The 21,673-nt window shown below is 46.4% G+C and overlaps 1 protein-coding gene across 10 annotated transcripts in view; it reads left to right on the top strand.

The window, feature by feature from the left end:
• The window catches only part of SPMAP2L (sperm microtubule associated protein 2 like), a 112,842-nt gene that overhangs the window by 6,799 nt on the left and 84,370 nt on the right, over positions 1–21,673 (top strand). For 6 of the 10 annotated variants that reach the window (XR_007356230.2, XR_007356229.2, XR_012668001.1 and 3 more), the window contains 5 exons: positions 4,853–4,883; positions 8,774–8,830; positions 13,785–13,913; positions 17,210–17,347; positions 21,240–21,360. Coding sequence is in view for 7 of the 10 variants with exons in the window: in XM_048846919.2 (XP_048702876.2) it covers positions 4,853–4,883; positions 8,774–8,830; positions 13,785–13,913; positions 17,210–17,347; positions 21,240–21,360 (476 nt within the window). In the remaining 3 variants the exon portion in view is untranslated. Of the gene's footprint in view, positions 1–1,537; positions 1,896–4,852; positions 4,884–8,773; positions 8,831–13,784; positions 13,914–17,209; positions 17,348–21,239; positions 21,361–21,673 lie in introns of those variants that run through there. The other 4 variants (XM_048846918.2, XM_048846920.2, XM_048846916.2 and 1 more) reach the window with 4 other exon arrangements.

The raw sequence follows: 21,673 nt of genomic DNA, 5'->3' as shown, positions 1-21,673 counted from the left end.
ATGCAGCCGTCAGAAAGAGCCCACTTTGGCTTTAGGATCCGAGTGGAATGTGCAGAGCTGGCAGTTAGAAAAACAATTGGCAGGATTCTCTCCCCCTCCCCTGGCCCCTAAGCTTTGCTTGAGTGCAGGGGGGAATGGGGCCCAAGTGGTGTCTTAGCCCAGTGCCAGCCAGCCCCAGCAGAAGCTATAGCTGCTTGGGGCTTGCTCAAGCATTACAGCTTTTACGTAAAGTTCTTAACAAGGTCAGCTGGTGCAGGAACGGTTCTGCCTCCCTCAACCCTCCCGTCAGAGAATCCTCTTACACCTGGGGAATTCTCTGCCAGTCCTTCCCAGCCAGAATCTGTTTTCTCTGCTGAGCAGCTGGGAGTAGCCAGAGCTATATGTTTTACCTAGAAACTGAGGACAATTGATATGGAAATCAGAGAGAGATAATCAACAGGGAGGGAGCCCTGCAGAGGTTCTCTCATTTCTGCATGGTCGCGTTCCAGAGCAGAACCTCACTTCAGCAACCAAGAGGCAGGGAAGCTTGGCTGCTTATATAAATTAATTAAAAAGGGACATTAAAGGATGTTACTGAATGCCACAAAAGCAAGTCTAGGGACCTCATCTCCCTAGGATAATGCATACGTCATGGCCAACAAGGTGCAATAAGGACGAGTCTCCTCTCTGAACTTTAGGTTTCCTTGATGGTGTGAAATGCCACCACCCACAACAATGGGTGGGGGAACTTGATGGGCCAAGGGACGATAGGTTGCCCCTCCCCCTGGAGTCTCTGCCATCTATTGGCCAGCTGGAGGAGAGGGGTGCTGATTGGCCAGCATTCCCCACTTCCCAGGGTGCAGGAGCCACGTGGAGCCTCTTTGAGCTCCGTTCCAGCAGCCCACCCTACCCCCTGAACTAGGAGTGGGAGCCTGACCTGATCGATGCTGTGGGTGTAGCCAATTGCCTGTTTAGGGGGTCTGGAATGAATTTTTCTCCCATAGGCCAATTGGCAGAGGATCAGAGAGGTTTTTTTGGCCTTCTTTGCAGCACCTGCAAGCCACAGTGGGTTGAATAGGAACGTGCTTAGCACCTAACTGCAGTACTGAGATGCTGGTGTTTACTCATCGCAACTTGCGACTGGTTTCCAGTGCGATTAATAGAACAAAGTGAATGGTTTCTAGAGGTAAAATATCTGGGATTTGGGTGATGGGCTTATGTGATAAGATGAGTCCTTGTGGCCTTTGTGGGCTGAGATCAGGACTTGTGGCCGACATGGGCCGAGATCCTTATCCTGCTGCACCATCTGTCCCCCTCATGCGGGGGAGGGTGCTAGGACTCAGAGAACTGAGTCCTGGGGAGTGGGCTGAGGAGAGCCTCGTTATGGGCTATATGGTAAGGAGCCCTGTAACCCCCAATTTAATGCCTGGTATAGGAGAGTGTGGGTGATGGGTGGGTAGTGCCCCTTTCTTGTTTAATAAAAGTTGCAGCCTGCCGTTTAATTCCATGCATGTGTCTGTCCTCACTTTGCCTCTACGTCCATATCAGTTGTCTTTGGGCCACATGGAACACATATGCAGTCATTCACCTGTACAGCGCCTAGCACAACGGGGCCCTGATCCTTGACTGGGGTCCTTTGGTGCCACCTCGATGGAAATAATCATCATTGTTCATGTAAGTGGGAGGAAATCCTGACCCAGTTCTGCTCTCCAAGCCTGTGAGACTGGATATCACAACTCTCTGTCTGCAACTAGTCTGCTAATACTGTGGTCATAACCTAGGCATCACTTTTCCAAGTCTCTGGGCTACAGGGAATAGTACGACTTCACAAGTGTAGATGGAAGAAGCAGGGAGAGTGATATGGCACTCATGCCTCCCAAGCAGTGATTCATGGTTGTTGGTCTCCAAAGGGAAAGGTAAGTGTTTTTTTTAAAAACACCTGATTGCAGCACTGTAGTGATCTCAGGAAAATAATTAAGTAAACCTCTCATTTGAGTGAAGTGGGGGAACAGTTTTCATGTTTTGTTGTTGCAATTGTCTAGCTGGGCACAGATTCTGCAAGGCTGGCTTAATTGTGCAAAAGTGCATTTGGAAAGTTGTCTTTGTAGAAGAAAGGGTTAGCAACTTCCTTTTAACGTACAGCTTAAATGGTGTAGAAATCAGCTAGGAATTGCAAAGAAATCCCACCATTGCAATACCAGAGCTCTTTTCTCCTGCTTTGCTCTTCTTACATGCCAGGCTACTGCCTGGAATGAATATTTAAAGCTGATATTTATCAGTTTGTAAAAAATAGTGTTTGGTAGCAGATTAAAAGGATGTGGAACAAATGAGAGCCTCAGCTATAAAGACTCCAGTAGTGGTGTTGAAATAATAGTGTCTGAAGAAATTAATTATAACAACTCACACCATCTGCAGATTTGCTTTTGTTGAGGTCCTCATAATGCATTGTTTCCCAATAATTACACAAGTATGGTATCATTTGCTTCACTTCTGCCTTTACAACATACATCATTGGCCCTTGATTTTTCCTGTTTCTCAAGCATCCCAGTTCTGAAAATGGCACTATTCCTTTTGTACTTTGTCTTGTACAGTTTATATAATACTGCTTACCTAAGGCTCTGAAAAATTCCCTTGAAGTTTTAGTTAAAGCACATAATAGATTATTAGACTTAGCCAAAGAAGGACTTGTACATTACCGTTACATCCAATGATAATTTCCCCTTGTTGCTCATGTAACCAGGATTGAAAGTGAGCCGGAACGGGCTGGTACGGCTTATCATTAAGAACCCACACCGCCCGTACCCAGCCCCCATTAAAGCGCTGCCATGGCAGCACTTTTATGTCCCTACCCCTTTTGCCTCTCCCTGCTGGTAGGGTCCGTACTGGCAGGGCTGCTGCTAGGGGAGGCAAAAGGGGCAGGGACATTAAAGCGCAGCAGCGGCAAAGGACCCTACTGCGCTTTGAGGTCCCCACCCTTTTGCCCCCCCTCCCTCGCCCTGGCCCCGTTCCGGTAAGTGTCCTGAGTTACTTTCACCCCTGCATGTAACCCTTTTGCTAGGTGGAGCCAGCAGCAACCGGGGCTGGGTTCAATATCTCGGGGCTCCTTTCCATTGATGCAACACAGAACCGGCTCGCGCCCCCACCCTTAACCTGGGAAATTTACACACCATCCTTGGTGCCTCGGAGAGGCAATACTTTCCCCTCTTGCAAGCACAGAGTCTGAGTGTAGAAAAGAAACTTAATAAAAGGAGGGAAGTAACTCAGGAGTTAATTTGGGAAAACACCGCAAACAGGGTTCATAAACATAAACCATGAATAAAAGACCCACCCCCAAGTAAGTTGGGCAGTGTCCTTTTCTCCTCAGGTTCTTACGTCCAGCAACCCAAAAGTCCCTTTCAAATTCCCGACCCTTCTCTGCACCCCACTCACAGTTGCTGTTCTTGGTCAGTGCAGACCAGAGTTCAGAGGTGCATCTGCAGAGTTCACCTCCCCCCCGGGTGGGGGGTAAAGAGGCATCTTACTCACTCCACTCACTGGCAACCTGCTCTCGCCGCACCCCTCCACCAGCCACCCTGCCAACAGCTCTTCAAGCCCCTCCACCGCCCCCTGTGGGCCGCTTGTCACTCCTCTCTGCCGCCACCCTGCTGATCACTCATTCGCCAGCTGACTGTAAGTCACCTTCTGCCTCTCTGCTGTGACCTCTGCACATCAGTCTCTCAGTGATTTTTGGTTCTTTTGCAGGCTGGGCAGAAACACAGCCCCATCTCAAGTGATTTCAGCTCTCAGTGATTTTAGCTGTTAGCAGGCAGGGCAGAAACATAGTCCTACCACAACTGGTTTCAGCTCTGATTGAGCATTTAAAATAAAAAAAGAGGCTCCTAATGAAGCCTATTTAGCTCTATTCTTTGAACAGTGAAGAAGAACAGGTTAAGCCAGTTTAGAGAGGAGCCCTGGGATGTGGTGGGGAGTTGTGCAGCCTCCTGACCAGGACACCAGGACTCCTGTCCCCACCCCTCTTACTTTCATAGGGCTCTGACATTCGAGCCCCTGCTTAATGAGGTTCTTTCAACTGAGGGTGCCCCCCCTCATTTGGGACAGGTTAAGCCAGGGGTTCTCAAACTGGGGATTGTGACCCCTCAGGGGGTCACGAGGTTATTACCTGGGGGGTTGCGAGCTGTCAGCCTCCACCCCAAACCCCGCTTCACCTCCAGCATTTATAATAGTGTTAAATATTTTTTTAAAATTTTAGTGTATAAGGGGGGGTCGCATTCAGAGGTTTGCTGTGTGAAAGGGGTCACCAGTACAAAAGTCTTAGAACCACTGGGTTAAGCACAGTCCTGCTTTCCTGTATTCCTATAATAATTACCACATTGGTAACCATACTTCACTACCCCTGCATTCAGTGCTAAGATCATTTGTACCCAACACCAGCCAAAGTTGATCCTTTGACACAGCTGTAAATGATGAATATGTAAACAGAACAGGAGCAAACTGTATTTACATAAACATATCCATAGTCTCTTCCTCTCCCAGCTAGCTGTCAGGGAAGTATTCATTCAGACCCTGCTTACAGTTGCATGGTTCAAAGAAATATGTGAATGTTTTTTGTTACAACAATTAATCACAGGGAAGTGTGAGAGATGATGTGTACATTGCACGGTAGTTACATTCAGGATAACTACTAGGAAAACATACCCAAAGCTGTCCGATAACTAAGGCTTAAGTAGTTGGACATGCTTCTTTTCCCTTGCCAGTTATTTTATAGAGAATAAAGTATAGTCATCTACTTACAATGAATGCAAATAAATGATAGCACAGAATGCAGGCATTATCCAGCCTTTTAATACCCACTTTGTTTTTGTTTTCTTTGCAGTTTCTTACTTCTGTTCATATTCAAGTGACAGGTAAGAAAAAATAACCTGGCAGGCATCTGGAAATGCAAGTACATAAGTCCTCTTCCTCACTCAGACAGAGCTCCCAGCATACCTAATGGGAGCTTTGCCTGAGTGTGGACTGCAGGCCTGGCTCCAAGGGGATTCATGGGGCTGGGGCTAATGTCATAAATATCAGGAGGAAATGTCTCCTGCAGATGAGGGAACTTGAATGAGTAAATCAGTTATGATGGCACAACAACATTTCTTACAACGCTGATGTGCTTTTGGAGGTCTGTGTCAACTGGTTATTACAAGAAATAATGTAGGGGAAATTATTCACATTATTTCAGTGTATCACCTGCAAAAAATAAATCCATTCCATGATATAGATGCTTGTAATAGTGTGCAGGTATGTGGCGCTGACCCTGAGCGCCTTGTGAAAGAGCAACCTGTGAATCCAGGAGGTTTAATGTCTCAACTAGAAGAATCTCTTACCAGAAATTCCCATGCATACAAAACTGGAGATGTGCTAGTTTTGATTATAATGCCCACATAAAGAATAGAAATGCATTCATTGTATGCAGAGGATTTGGGCTTATTTATTTTAATTTGTAAAAAATCCCAAATACTAGACCGGTATAGTCAATTTCATTATTTCTCCTGTCAATATGACTGCTCATGTGCTTAAAGTTACAGACTTATTTAAATCATTTGCTGGGCTGGGACTTCAGAGAGTCATTTTCTCCTGTTTGTGGGAGTCTTTCACGTGACAGCAAAGGAGAGAATGACATTTTTTTAAAAACAGGAAAATGTGATTCATAAAAAAACACAAAAATTGTGAGTGGAATTCAGGGGCAGGAGTGGGACATGAAAATACTTTTAACTTATTTCTTTAAAGTGTTTACATTTCAAACTGAAGGTGAGATGTAAATTACAGCCATTCTGTCATTTTTAACAAACAGCATACAAGCAGAAGGTCATCTTGGTGTTTTTCATGCTTCTTGAGAGGAATCTTTGCACAGAACATACTTTGTGAGGTGATTTGATTCTTAGGAAAACATAAAGTATTACAGTTAGACTTTCCTTATAATCCACTGGATATAGTTAGAAAATGGATCTAGGCCAACGTACTATATTGTGAATGAGTAAAGATTAGAGAGATACTAATGAGCCTCTTCTGCTGAGAGGATGCCCAGTAATAATCTCATTTTCAGTAAACGAGTTTATCTGCTGTTAAATTTATGCTGTGACAAGGCTGGAACTAAAAATAGTTCTCTATAAAATTTTAATTGGCCCCTTGCTGCTTCTCAGGGAAAGACCATTGTAGAACAACTTGACTGGGAGTTAAAAAATGAAACTGATGCTTGGATCCTTAAAAGACAAGGCCATACCTGGACATGTTCTGCCATGAGCTGAAGGCACAGGACCAGAGTTTCATGAGCAAATCCCTCTGAAGCTCATGGGAGTTGTGCTGATCTTTCTGAAAGCAGTTTGTACATGATGTGAGGATGGTAGAGCTTAAGTATAATTAGCACAGTCCATTATCTTGCCTCTTGCATCAAGTAAACAACAATAGACTGCCTAAAAGATAATCTGCTATTGCAGGCATCTTTCCAGCTTCCTGCAAGAGGCTGAGCTCCCCCATTCCCACTGACTTCAGGGAGAATTTACTGTGCTCAGCATCTTGCAAGAAGTTCTCAGCAGTTTCAAATCAGGCTGTGTCATAACCATAGGGGTAGCCTAAAATTCCTCCTTACCTGTAAGGGGTTAAGAAGCTCAAATAACCTAGCTGGCACCTGACCAAAGGAACCAATGGGGACAAAAGATACTTTTAAATCGGGGGAGGGGATGGGGTGAGGCTTTTCTTTGGGTTCTTTGTTTCTGTGTTCATTCGCTCTTGGGACTAAGAGGGACTGGACATCAATCCATGTCCTCCAAACCCTTCTGAACCAGTCTCTCGTATTACAGAAATTGTAAGTACAGCCAGGCAAGGCATATTAGTTTATCTTTGTTTTCTCAACTTGTGAATTTTCCCTTTGCTGGGGGGAGGTTTATCCCTGTTTTGTTGTAACTTTGAAACTAAGGCTAGAGGGGGTTCCTCTGTGTTTTGTGCATCTTTTGTTACCCTGCAAAGTTATCTTCCAACCTGATTTTACAGAGGGGATTTTTACCTTTTCTTTTTTATTTTAAATAAAATTCTTCTTTTAAGAACTGATTGATTTTTTTTCAGTATCCAAAGATCCAGGGATTTGGGTCTGTGTTTACTTTGTAACCAATTGGTTAGGATATCATTCTCAAGCCTCCCCAGGAAAGGGGGCGTAAGGGTTTGGGGGGGATATTTTGGGGGAACAGGAACTCCAAGTGGTCCTTTCCCTGATTCTTTGTCTAAATCACTTGGTGGTGGCAGCATACTGTTCAAGGACAGGTGGAATTTGTGCCTTGGGGAAGTTTTTAGCCTAAGCTGGTAAAAATAAGCTTAGGAGGTCTTGCATGTGGGTCCCCACATCTGTACCCCAAAGTTCAGAGTGGGGAAGGAACCCTGACAGGCCACGTGCCCTTAAGAGAACCCAATAGCATAATCACATAGTACATGCATTCTTAACCAACATTTCTCAGACACTGCTCCAGCCCCACCCCCTCACCAGGCTGTGTTCCCATTGCCAGGCTAATGGAGGGCCTGATCCAACGCCCAGTGACACCATTGACTTTAGTGGGTGTTGGATCAGGCCCATAGTGCATAATTTATACACCTATTTCTGTTCAATTGCTAAGGGAAGTGTCACAAAGTAAAGGGAAGCCACCAGCCCCCTTCCTGCCTGGAGAAAGTGTTGAATAGATACCAAGGATGTCAACATATGAAATATGGGACTCATGGAGAAGGAGGAAGAATTTGATGGCACTTCATCTATTTAATTAGACTCTTTTGCCACTAACTTCCAACAAGCAAAGAGGTTGTTGACAGAGGACTTAGTCTGATTCTAATTCAAAGACCTTGCAAATACTATTGAACTTCTAAATCAATTGCTTGTATCCCTTCCCCTGATTGGATATGCAGTCTGAATATTTTATCTTGCAACCGCAAACACCAGTCAAGTGTGCCTGCCCATGCTTCAGACACTGTATAAACAGAGACAGACAATACTTTGTTGGGAATTCTTGATAATTCAATGTAACCATCTTACCTTCTTTACAGTGAAGCTTTTTGGGATAAGGACCATGCATTTTGTGTGTTTCTGCAGTGCCTTGCACATTGTAGGTACTAGCGGAAACAAGCAAACAACATTAATATTAACAGTAATATAATAAATTGATCTTAAAGTGTAAGCAGCTTAGTGCAGGAAATGTGACTTAATCTATACTTACAAAGCACTGTGTGAATGGTGTTATTTAATAATCATGATGATAATAATGCATGCACATTTGTGTGGTGCTTGTTCTGTTTATTTTTGTGTTGGCTGGGAGAATCTCTGAGCTCCTAGTCCTTGTGTATTAATATCACAGTATTAAAACAATAAAAAGTGCTTCCACATCGGCCCATCTCACACTGATTCTGCATTGAAGTCTTAATCCTGAATTTTTCTGTTCAATTCTGGCCCAGACAGCAGACTACTGTAACAGAAAAAAACTGGATTATGAGTTCACCAGAGAACTGAGCAAAGGAGAAACTGGACTGAGAGGGAAAGAATTCTTACGTCAATATATGTACTGAAAAGATAGGTAAAGTTATAGAGACAATGACTAGCCAGGCCCATTACTTAAAAAAATGAATGAATGTTCTTTTGTCACGTTGGTTTCATGATGAAAATCTTTGAGTGACTCAAGAATTATTTAAGGTTCAGAATACTGTAACACCTGCTCTATGCTTGTTTTAACAGCCTCTGAGTTTAATTGCTTATGTAACCTTGATTTGCATTTACTAGGATCAGAGAACTAGCAAGACCAAAGAAGCCTAAAGCAGCTTGGGAGAACTATAGTAGGTTAGTGGAAAAAGTACAAAGCTTACGCTGTATGGGCTTTGGGTTTCTTCTACACTGGTGAGCTGTCTCCATCTGACATCTGGGAAAGACAAAAGAATATGACTTTTTGTTTACAGTGCTAGAGAGTCTAAGGGTATGTCTACAGTACAAAATTATTTCGAAATTATTCTATTTGAATTTTCTGAAGTGACTTTATACATTCGGTCTTGTGTGTCCCCACTAAAGCGCGTGAATTCGGCGGAGTATGGCCACAGTACTGAGGCTAGCATTGAATGTTGGAGCAGTGCACCGTGGGTAGCTATCCCACAGTTCCCGCAGTCCTTGCTGCCCATTGGAATTCTGGGTTAAGCTCCCAGTGCATGATGGGTCAAAAACATTCTCGCAGGTGTTTCTGGGTGCGTGTCATCAGTTGCTTCTCCCTCCATGAAAGCTACATCAGACAATCGTTTTGTGCCTTTTTGGCGTGCAGACGCCATACTGCTTTCGGCAGATGGTGCAGTATGGTGCACCACTTCTCTTCTGGTACTATGAATCCACCTCGCATTTCCTCTCGTCTTTCTATGTAATCTCTATAAGTATCTACTCTTTCTCTTCCTCATCGACCGCTTTCGCTGCCAACTCTGCTCAGCCATCGTGAACTGAGCAGCACAGCTTCCACCGCCAACTCTGCTCTCCCGCTCTTGCCTCGCTACCAAGCTTCTCCATGTTGTCTGTCCTGGGCTCCCGTCTCCATGAAAGCTACAGAAGACAACCATTTCCCGCATTTTTCCGCTATCGTGAACTGAACAGCACCTCTTCCGCTGCCACTCTGCTCTCCTACGTTTCGCGCCCTTTTTCCAGGATTACCCATGCAGGCACCATAGTACGGCAAGCATGGAGCCCGCTCAGATCGCCGCTGCAGTTTTGGCCATTGTAAATACCTTGCGCATTATCCAGCAGTATGTGCAGTACCTGCAAAACCAGGCGAGGAAGTGACGGCAGCGCGATTACGATAGTGATGAGGACCGGGACACAGACGTTCCTAGAAGCACAGCATGTGGCGATTGGGAGATTATGGTGGTGTTGGGCCAGGTTCATGCCGTGGAACACCGATTCTGGGCCCGGGAAACAAGCACAGACTGGTGGGACCGCATAGTGTTGCAAGTATGGGATGATTCCCAGTGGCTGCGAAAGTTTCGTATGCGTAGGGCCACTTTCATGGAACTTTGTGACTTGCTGTCCCCTGCCCTGAAGCGCAAAGACACCAAAATGAGAGCAGCCCTCACAGTTGAGAAGCGAGTGGCCATCTCCCTGTGGAAGCTTGCAACACCCGACAGCTACCCGTCAGTTGGGAATCAGTTTGGAGTGGGCAAATGGAGCGGGGGACAGATAGCTCAGTGGTTTGAGCATTGGCCTGCTAAACCCAGGGTTGCAAGCTCAATCCTTGAGGGGGTCATTTAGGGATCTGGGGCAAAAATTGGGGATTGGTCCTGCTTTGAGCAGAGGGTTGGACTAGATGACCTCATAAGGTCCCTTCCAACCTTGGTATTCTATGATTCTATGAAATCTACTGTGGGGGCTGCTGTGATGCAAGTAGCTAACACAATCATTGACCAGCTGCTATCAAGGGTAGTGACTTTGGGAAATGTGCACGTCATAGTGGATGGCTTTAATGCACTGCGGCAGGGCAATAGACAGAATTCATATCCCTGACTTGACCCCGCAACACTGGGGCGGCCAGTATGTAAACCGCAAGGGGTACTTTTCAATGGTGCTGCAAGCAGTGGTGGATCACAAGGGACGTTTCACCAACATCAACGTGGGATGGCCAGGAAAGGTGCATGATGCTCGCATCTTCAGGAACTCTGGTCTTTTTGAACAGCTGCAGGAAGGGACTTACTTCCCAGACCAGAAAATCACTGTTGGGGATGTTGCAATGCCTATAGTTATCCTCGGGGACCCAACCTATCCCTTAATGCCATGGCTCATGAAGCTGTACACAGGCACCCTGGACAGTAGTAAGGAACAGTTCAACTATAGGCTGAGCAAGTGCAGAATGGTGGTAGAATGTGCTTTTGGACATTTGAAAGTGCGCTGGCTCAGTTTACTGACTCGGTTAGACCTCAGCACAACCAATATTCCAATTGTAATTGCTGCTTGTTGTGTGCTCCACAATCTCTGTGAGAGTAAGGGGGAGACGTTTATGGTGGGTTCGGAAGTTGAGGCAACTCGCCTGGTGGCCAATTTCGCACAGCCAGACAACAGGGCGATTAGAAGAGCGCAGCAGGGCACGCTGCGCATCAGAGAAGCTTTGAAAGCCAGTTTCATGACTGGCCAGGGTACGGCATGACAGTTGTGTTTGTTTCTCTTCAAGTTACCTGTCCCCTATATATATGAAAGGAAATAAAGTCACAATTGTTTAAAAACCGTTCTTTATTATTTATTGCACAACACATTTAGAGAAATCAGAAGATAGACTGGGGAGGGGGGTACTGAGGGAAGGGGGTGGAGGAGGAGGGAAGGACAAGTCCGGAAAGCAAATCAAAATTTTGGATATGCCAGCTTTCTGCTGCTTGTGCAATCCTCTGGGGTTGTGTGTGGGTCCCCGCAGCCTCCCTCCCCCCCCCGCCCCGTGTTCTTGGGCATCTGGGTGAGGAGGCTATGGAACTTGGGGAGGAGGGAGGGCAGTTATACAGGGGCTGCAGTGGCAGTCTGTGGTCTACTGTCTTTCCCACATTAGATCCACCATACAGTGGAGCATGTCAGTTTGCTCCCCCGTGGGCTTGACCATAGCATCCTGCCTGCTCTCATCACGCGCGTCCCTCCTCTCTTTGTGTTCATTTAACGCTTTATGGGACTCTGCAATTGTTTGCCTCCACACATTCAGCTGGGCCCTGTCCGTGCGGGAGGACTGCATGAGTTCTGCGAACATGTCGTCCCAAGTTCGTTTTTTCTACCTTCTAATCTAGACCAGCCTCTGGGACGGAGTAGATAGGGGCTGCGTCGAAACATTTTCACCTGCGGGAGGAGAAAAAGGGAGGGTAGTATTTTAAAAGATACATTTTAGAGAACAAAGGGGACACTCTTTCTCAGCGAAACAAGCAATTCATAGTACACAGCACATGTTCTTTCTGTACAAGGTCGCATTTTGCCTCTTATGCTGAAGTGCCTGACACTTTGGTGTGAGTAAGCCATCACATGTGGCTGGGCAACAGAATTCAGCTTGAAGGCAGACATGGTAAGCCCTAGGGGCACACAGCGTTCTGCTTCTTCCGCATTCATTTCAATGCTTTCAAACTACCAGGCCCCCTTTCCCATAGCAAGCAATGCCTGGTGCGTTTGCCATATCAAAGGAGGGCCTGCGGGCTCTCTGGGATGATTGCTTCACACAACACCCCCCAGCTGCCCACACACCCCCACTGCATGGCTCCGATGAGGCTCTGAGCAGCGATGAGCCCTTTCAACTAAATGCGAACAGCCCAGCACGGCTGGGTTTCCCCCCTCTGCGTGGCTCCGATCAGGCTCTCACTCACCAGAAGTGCCTTCTCCAGGGTCATATTCCAGGAGCCCGCCTTGGGAGTGGGGGGAGGCTATTGGGTCCAGTGTTAAGACTGGTTCCTGGCTAGGGGGGAAAACAGATTCCCCACTTGCCCCCTGTGTACTGTCCTCCTCCTCTTCATTCTCCAATAACTCATCCTTGTCGCTCCATGCAACTCCCCCCTTGCAGACATCCACAGACAGTGGTTGGGTAGTGGTGGCGTCACCCCCCATAATTGCATGCAGCTCACGATAGAAGCAGCATGTATGGGACTGTGACCCAGAGTGCCCGTTCGCCTCCCTGGCTTTTTGGTACGTTTGCCTGAGCTCCTTGATTTTTGAACGACACTGCTCTGTGTCCCTGGAGTAGCCTCTTTCTGTCATGGCCCTGGAGACTTCAGCGTAAGTATTTGCATTTTTTTTTTTTTTTGGAATACAGTTCTGCCATAACAGATTTGTCTCCCCAAAATGTGATGACATCCAGTACCTCCCATTCGGACCATGCTGGAGCTAGTCTGCGAATCTGGGACTGCATGGTCTCTTGTGATGGTGGACTCTGCATGGTCGCCTGTGATAGTGGACTGTGCTGATGGTGACCAAACAGGAAATGAAATTCAAAAGTTCCTGGGGCTTTTACTGCCTACCTGGTTAGTGCGTCGGAGTTGAGAGTGTTGTCCAGAGTGGTCACAAGGGAGCATTCTGGGATAGCTCCCGGAGGCCAATAATGTTGAATTGTGTCCACGGTACCTGGAACCCAGAACTGTGATCTCAATTTTAGCGCTACTCCACTTGCTGAGGTGGAGTACAGAAATCAGATTAAAGAGCCCTTTAAATCAAAAAAACTTGTGTGGTCATGTGGACGGAATCAGTTTTATTTCAAATTAACTCGGCTAATTCCGAAATAACCACGTACTGTAGACCAGGCCAAAGTTCACCCACAGCAGCTGTGGTCAGGCTAAGACAATCCAGGGCCCTGAATATGTAGTGCCTACACGTTAATTTAGCTCCGGTTGTGGTCAGGATTACTGTAGTCCTCAAGTTTCACCTGCCATTTGGGTGGCTGTGCATTTTGCCAGTTCTTGTCATGCCTGGCCAGTTCTTGTTCCCCTGCACATTTTGGACAGTTGGGAGGAGAGCAAGGGGAGACTTATCAACCACCCTTACCAGTGTGTTTAAGGTCTGGGAGATGGAAGATGGCCTCTCCTGAAAGTGGACATGGCTGGGGATGGTGGGATGGAGCAGGTCATGCTGTTCCTCAGGAATGTCATTGACAGGGCTGCTCACATTGTGCAGCGACAATGGTTGAAACCAATAAACATGCACGTTGCTCCTCAGTTGTTTTGCAAATTTGGAAGAGCATCAGAGGCTCAATGCAAAGCTTAGTTTAGTGATCATCTAACCGTGAATTTTGTTTCCCTTTTATTCCCTGTTTTAACAGTAGGTTAGAATGGGGAAACCAGCAGACAATTTGGCCCCTCTCCCTGAGTGCTTTGACGGCTCAGCCAACGCCAAGAATTATGTCTCTGGCCAAACCCAAGAAAATTTTCGATGGTAACCTTCAGCGCAGGTTGGTTGTATTCAGGAGCGCTCTTCCTTCTGTTGGAAAACATTCACTAATGAATGCAACAGCTCAGGGTTTACTGATAATAATCAATACAAATAAAGACATGACAACTGTACAGAGGTGAATCTAGAACAGGAGAAGAAAGCAGAAGTTTCTGCACTTTCACATTATGACTGTAGTCCAATCCACCATGAACAGCTTCCCTCTGAGATCAGCTCAGCAGAGCTGCTACTGAGTAAAGCAGTTGTTCAGTTTTGCCATCTTAAGGTCTCTCTACGTTTGGCTGAGTTCTGCAATTTTCTGGATGAAAAGGGGCTGCAGAAGTGTAAAGCATTTATTATAAATGTCTCTACATAGAATGTTTTTTCAATGGCTCCCATCTATTTCATCTTTGTGGTTGTTCTGGTCACTAAATGTTGCTGAGATTTTCAACATAGGACTAATGATTCTGGGTGCCTCCATTTTCAGGTGGCCAATTTGAGACACTTTAAGGAGTCTCATTTTTTCAGAGGGCAGGTGCTCAGCACTTTCTGAAAATCAAGCCCCCCTTTTAAGGTTTTCTCAGGTTGAGCACCCAAACACAAGTCAGCAAATCACTGGTCACTTCTGAAAAATCCCGATTTTTCATAATAGAAAATCTTGGTTCTTCATAATATAGTCTCCTCCTAAATATATGTTTGTTCCAAAAACTGGGAGCAGGTTGATTTCCAAAGGGAAATTGGGAAGGTTAAATTGTATTTCAGTTTTAATTCAGGCTCCCTCCAAAACCTGGCAGGCAATACAGGGATTAGGTAGAAGGGTGGAGCCGCTGATGGGCTGTGAGAAGGGTATGACTCGCGTAAAGGGAAGCTGTTGTTGCTGGAGCAACAATTTGTCATCTTAGAATTCCAGTGACACCAGGTTCAGTCTAGTGCCAATTTGATCTTGGTTTCCACATGGCGTGTGGCTTTGGAACGGAACGCCGGGTGTTGTATGACATTTGACTGGTGGTGGTTGTGTCTGTGTAATGTGCGTGGGTGTGGATTGTTACACCCTGGCCCCAATGCAAGGCCCTGTATCCTATGCAGCATTAGACCTGGATTTATGTGGCACTGGCCCCCGCCCAACCTATCACCCCTTCACTGTTCACCCATTTACTCAACTACCTGTCCCACGTGCACTGCCACTTCAAAGGCATAACGATCCAGCGGCTTGAGGGTAGAAGGAGCAGAGTCCTGCTGCATCATTCGTTAGCTGGTCTGCAGGGCCAGGTGGGAGGACTGCCTGGGCAGAAGCTCTCGACCTGCTGTCCACTCCCCCTTCCTTCTCCCCACCACTGTAAGAGCCCAGGGTTCTCTATAGTGACTTGCTAAGTTGCACAGGGTTGGCGCTGTCTTTGACCTCTCCATTTCCCCTGGTCTGCAGGCCCCTGTACCCAGTAGCCTTCAGCAAGCCACAACTGTCCTGTCTTGCACATGCTGTCTGATGCCCCATGGCTGAGACCCTTGGAAGCAAGGCCCTGTGTGCTTTCCTAGACCATAGCCCTCTCTCCTTCATGGCCCTGTTGTTCCATGAGAAGAAGGATAATGCTAGATAATGGCATATGCATCCTTCAGCAAATCGTCTACATTGTGTAAATTCCCCCTGTGTTCAACAAACATCCCTGTGTCACATGCTGATGAAGAGAATGGAAAGATATATGAATTAATAGGGTTGAATTTGTAGCATGGAGTTTTGTTAACATACCAGACCGCGTGTGATGATATCAAAGAGGAGCCAGTACACCAAATGAGGGCATAGACGAGAGCACACTATTGTCCAAGGAATGTGGCTGTAAGGCAACAAATTAACCAACCCACTGCCAACAGCTTGCAAGAAGAAAACAGGCCCTAACAAGTGTTATTACTGAGCAGTGTTATTTAGTTCCTCTTTCAAAAGAGGATTGATCACAAAGCCATGTACATACTTAAAATGCCCATCTTGAGGTGTAGGTGAATGATTATTACCACTATTGGTTATATTGAGGTAATGAATCTTCAGTTTCATTAACATCTGCCAATTGTATTTGTCATAAAAAACCAATGGAAACTCCCTTCTCCAGATGATCATTGTTTTTCATAACTTATGGATTTGATGGAATAAGGCAAAGCCAGGGGACAAACTGGCCGTACGGACATGTAGTTCAAAGTTGTTCCAGGGGGACAGTGCCCAAATTTGCAGTTCTCTGGTAGCAGTTTCAATAAAGTCACAGAAGAATAAACAATATTTTTTACTTATCAGGTGCTAATAATTGAATTAATTCACCAGTCCCTTCCTAAAGATTTACTGTCCCCCATGCTTTGTAGATCCCAGGGGGATAACTGGAGATTTTTTAGCGGAAGGTTTCTCTAAGTGCTTATAAGTCTCAATTCATTTTTGAAATAATTACTGGAGGGGGTGGTTTTGGTGAGGAGACTAGGTCAAAGCTCTGTCAGGGTGTAGAGTAGATTTCTAGCCCCTGAGGAGCCATAACACCCATGAGAAAGTGTCTCTGCATTTCTTGTGCTGTTGAATATAATGCTCAGTAGCCAGAATAAGGATTGGGGATGTCATGACAATACAACTGTATTTGTTTCTCTCTTGCCATTGCCACTAGTTTCTTGTCTCTTTCCTACTCAGAGTTAATATAAAACACTGATTTACAAATACAAAACAAAATGCCAGTGTTAAGTAAAGTGGGTATAGTAGGTGGGGTGAGAATTACAGAGAAACAATTGGGAATCTGTACTACCGCATTGTAGTCCCATCTCCACCACTGGCCTTGAACAAACCTCGCTGTGTTTCATTTTCCCCATCCATACAGTGAGGATAATCATCCTGACTCCACCTGCCAAGGGGATTGTTATGAGGCTAAATTAATTCCATGCTTCTGAGACCCTGACATGAAAGGAGCTATAACAGTTCAATATGTTATTAAATGTTATACTTAGACTGATTCTAATTTACATGCTTCAGAGATATTGTGGGATTTGTATTATGAAGTAGTTTCTTAAAACTGCCCATAGAAAGGACTACATTTTCACCCCCCACACACACACTCCTTTGTGCATGCAAGCAAGCAGGTATTTGCATGGCCAAATCAGGTAATCCCATGTGCAAGTACCCATTTGTTTATGCATTGTACCTAGTTTGAGTACAGAAATGTGGATTTTTGCATGTGGAATGTCTGTGTATGGATTTAAGTTATCCTGGTTTGGCCATGCATGCTTGTTGTCACTGTTTTAATGAGGTTATGGTCCTGGCTGACTCTCTTCATTACTTCTTCCATGACATTCCCAAAGGCACCTCTTCCTGTACAGCTGTGGCCGGATGTCAGAGATCTGGCAGCGCCCACCGTTGATGGATTTAGCTTTACCGTCGCCTCGAATATTGAAGTTGGCAGAACCTAAAAAATACCAAACAGTGTACTTAAAACAAAGGTAAAAGCTCTTATTGTGCTACACATGTTTCAAGTGGGTTTTCAGCATAATGAGCATTCAAAAGCAGTTTGTCTGGTTGGAGTAGGAGCAAAACGAACAGAACCAAAAAAGGGGGAGAGCAGAGGTGCTGTGCTCTGTGTGGCACTTGCTGATGATCTGCAGCTAGCTGACTGCTGTCATCGTGTGGACTTGCCTCCTTCCAGCTGCCAAATTGGGTTGAAAGAAGCTAAGCATATAAGTTACACGCAGTGCTTTCCTCACATTGCCTGCATAGATGTGAATGGGAGGGCTGAAAGTTTCTGTATTTGTGTGGCCAACAAACTCCACACTTTGAAAATGATTGCGAACCATCCTAGAGAGCACATCATTATGTTATGATGACTCCAAGGGCAAAATAGGTGGTGTACTTGGAATAGGCAAGGGTTATAAATGTGAGACAAGGATACATTTACCATAAACACGTATTCATCTGATGAAAAGAATAGAACACTGGGTCATATTCAAAGCATAGTCCTGATGGAACAGACCCTCCATAGTACTGACCATAGGGTCTAAGAGAGTGCCTTTCTCTCTGGGCTTGGCTAGATTAGGAAAAGAGGTGAGGATAGGTCAGGCTTAGCTAACAAATATTAGCTGCCCCTGACTAGGGCAGGCTGAAAATAGTCAATCCAAACTGTTGGTTTTTTTTACATAAAAATGGGTTTTTGACAAAATGAAGTTTTTTGCAAAAAGCTTTCCACTGAAAAAAATGTATTGTTTTGCCAAAAACCAGAATGGCGGAAGTGGAAGTGTTTCAATTTGGAAATGTTGCAGTGGTGCCTCATGGGCATTATAGTTCTGTTCCCTCGTGTCTCCATTCTTCTTTATCTACCAGGCGCCCTGGTAGGACTGCATCTCCCAAGGTGTACCATGGCCAAGGACTCCATGGTACACTGCCTCCCGCCTCCAAAAAGGGAGGTTTGGTGCAACCAAGGAGCCCAACTTGTGGAGGAGAAAGGGAGCAGGAGGCATCTGAACTACACCTCCCATGGGGTGCCGTGGCCACATTTCCATATAGAATTTTTTCAGTTTTGGACCAAAAAAATCTAATTATTCTGTGGAAAATTAGATGAAAATGAATGTTCTTTCCATGGGGAGACAACCTCCTTTTATCCAAACAGCTCTTCCCCTGGCCTAATGTCCACTTCTTTTCCTTGTCTAGACAAACCCTGTGTGACCATAACCTCCCTTAGCAGCTGCATTCCTCAACATCTGTGCAGCTGTCAGGCTTGAGGGTGATGTTGGTGAGAGTGGGAGACATGGTGTGAGCAGGGCTGAGGAGATGAGTGACCACTAATCTGGCTGCCTTCAGAAGGACACGTGAAACTCACCTGTTTGGTATAACTTCCTCAAAGAGGAAGAGGTATAACTCACCTGTTTGATATAACTTCAAGCAAAGAGGAAGAGGAGGAAAATGAGGTGAAGAGAGGAAGGGGAGAAGGGCTAGTGGAGGGGGGGCAGGGGTGGGTAGGGGGAGGAAAAAAGACGAAAAGGAAAGAAGAAAGGAAACTGCCTGACTTCCTCTGGGGAAGTAGGGAAACAAATTAAGCCCTGGGCTTGGTTATAACTCTTGGGGAGAGACAGATTCTGCTGTGATGGCCCCACTATCAAGCTCTGGGTAGACAGAAACCATCAGAAATGGTGAACCTGATCATAAGAATTCTCTGCTTTGGGTCCAGTTAGGGTAGCAGCTGGGGGACAGGTATAGAATTCTTAAGAGCTTTCCCCTGCAAAGTGCAGTCCTGAATGGCTTGTCTGTTTTTCAGCACAGAGAGATGGGCTAACCAGGCTGCAAGTTATTTGCAGTGTAAAAAAAGGAAGGCCCTATTTATGGGGTCTCCCAAGAGAAGCAGAGGCAGAGTGTGCTAGGGAAACAGACAATCAAAAGTAGAAGGCAGTTTACTAGCAACTGTCCATCACCAACTTTGCAGCACCAGGTCGTACACTGCATGCACCTTTAAGCTGGGAGCTGGAGTCGTTAGGTGAAAGTCAATGGGATTTGGGCACCACTTCAGGTCTATTTCGAATGCCCATATTCCTTATTTTCAGCTGCCGCCTTTTGCTTCTTCACTGAGTGAAAATGCACCCCTTCCCCCATTTCGTTAAAAAATGTTCCCAGCCTTTGACCTGAAACATGGAGTGTGTCCCCCTTGCTTTGTGACGGGGAGAGGAATGAGATGGCAGGGTTTCCCCTCGTCCACACAGCAGCTCATTGTAATTCCCTGGCTCTTTTGATCTCATTTGCACAGTCACCCTAGTTCCCTTCGTTCATTTGACCACTGGAGTTCTGCACCAGAGCCGCTAAATATTCATGTACAAAGTGGCTTAGACCACATTTTGGTGTAGAGCTGATGGTTTTGCATCATGGCGAGGCACGCGGTGATGGAGGGTTTAGTAACGTAGGTAACAAAGAGAGCAACAAATCACTTTGCTTCCCAGTTCTGTAATGTGAGGCAATTCAGTCTCAGGGTGGAGCACCCCCGGTTCATCATGTGGACCCCAGATCCCAAGCCTCATGCCTGAGAGAACCCTGCTAATCTCCCAACCCCTGGGTCCCTCAACAGCCCTCGGGGAGGCAGCCGGAAATAAAGGCTGCACTCAGCTATCACGTCAGTGGCTTTATGTGGGCAGGACAAACCCTGAAATAGCACAAGAGACCATTTGTGGGCCCGTGGTGAGTCTCTCATCCTGCTTCCAGCCAGAGCACGGAGTACTGAGTCCCCAGAGCCCAGACATAGAATCATAGAATATCAGGGTTGGAAGGGACCCCAGAAGGTCATCTAGTCCAACCCCCTGCTCGAAGCAGGACCAATTCCCAGTTAAATCATCCCAGCCAGGGCTTTGTCAAGCCTGACCTTAAAAACCTCTAAGGAAGGAGATTCTACCACCTCCCTAGGTAACGCATTCCAGTGTTTCACCACCCTCTTAGTGAAAAAGTTTTTCCTAATATCCAATCTAAACCTCCCCCACTGCAACTTGAGAATACAGATCAGCATTCACTAGCCCAAATAAGAGTCCATCTGACCTCCAGCTCCAGTCCCAGGACAGGCACCTCCTGCCCCTGGCAGCACAGGCCAGGGTCTTGGTTGGGTGTGAGCTGGGAGGGTGAATCCTGGTTTCTGCTGCATTGCCTGGTGTCCATCTCCGTGTCACTGGGCTCCTCGCTGGATCCAGGTTGTGCCTTCAGCCTTGCTGTGCCCATGCCCCCAACCTGCTCCCTGGGCTGACCCCCAGCCTGCAGGGCCAGGCTGTACATGGTCCTGCTCCCTCCCGCAGCAACATGTGCTCCCCACCTAACCCCACAGTCTTCTCCAGCCCCACCCCTGTGCCCACCGATCGGCCCACAGCCTGCCAGGGCTGCAGGCAGAGCTCCTGCTCTGGAGTGGCATTCCCCTCCTCCAGTGGGGAGTAGGTTGGCTTCAGGGAGTCAAGCCAGCCATCCCTTAGCCAGCAGAGCTCTGGGGCCAGCTCCCCTCTCCGCCCCCCCAATTCAATCAGGGCTGGTGGGGTAGGACTAGACCTTTCACACTGGACCCATGCCCATGTGGAGTGGGGGCGCCACACCCAGCTCACTGCTTAGCAGGGTGACGGGTCCCTCAAGCACACACCTACTCCAGATATTTTCATGTACTCCTTAAGTTACATTGTCTCTATGGGTTTGGTTTTATTTACACCAGGCATTAAATGAAAACCAGTTTTAGGGCTGGTTGTTACAGCATTACCACCACAATCCTTGTAGACAGACAACTACAATAATTCTGCAACAGTGTGTCTAGTTTAATTCAAATAAACAAACCTATTCTGGGAACGCCCTGAAGCTGTGTCCATATTGCACGTTTGTGTTTTTCTCTAGGCCTCGTAGTTCTCCGGAGTGGCCCGTGCCAACAGCTGCGCTCACCTGTGAGGCTTCCCAGCGAGTTCAAGAACTTGCCTGTCCGAAATCAGTGCATCCAGGCTTCAAGCTAGACAGAAAGGTGATGGTGATGTTCAGCCAAACTGGGAAAGGGGAACCATTGCTCCTCCCTGTATCAGCTTTCAGCAACAGATTAACTTTGGTTGCTGCAGCCCGAGGTTAGCCCCGGAATAGACACGATGGCCTGTTTGCACTACAGAAACAGCTGGATGGTTCCACCAGTTCAGGAGATGGGGCAGAAGTTGCTTGATATGCTTTTTAATTACTAGGTTAAGAAAGTTTGCCAGACCTGCCGTGGCTGCTTAGCCATACTAACTGATGCCATTTTTAAAGCATCTTTTTTCTTGTATTTTAGTGGTGACTTAAATGGTGGC

Source organism: Caretta caretta, chromosome 4, assembly GCF_965140235.1.
Source record: "Caretta caretta isolate rCarCar2 chromosome 4, rCarCar1.hap1, whole genome shotgun sequence".
Taxonomy (NCBI): Eukaryota; Metazoa; Chordata; order Testudines; family Cheloniidae; genus Caretta; species Caretta caretta.
The sequence above is the reverse complement of the archived record's forward strand: the minus strand, read 5'-3'. Positions and strand labels throughout refer to the sequence as shown.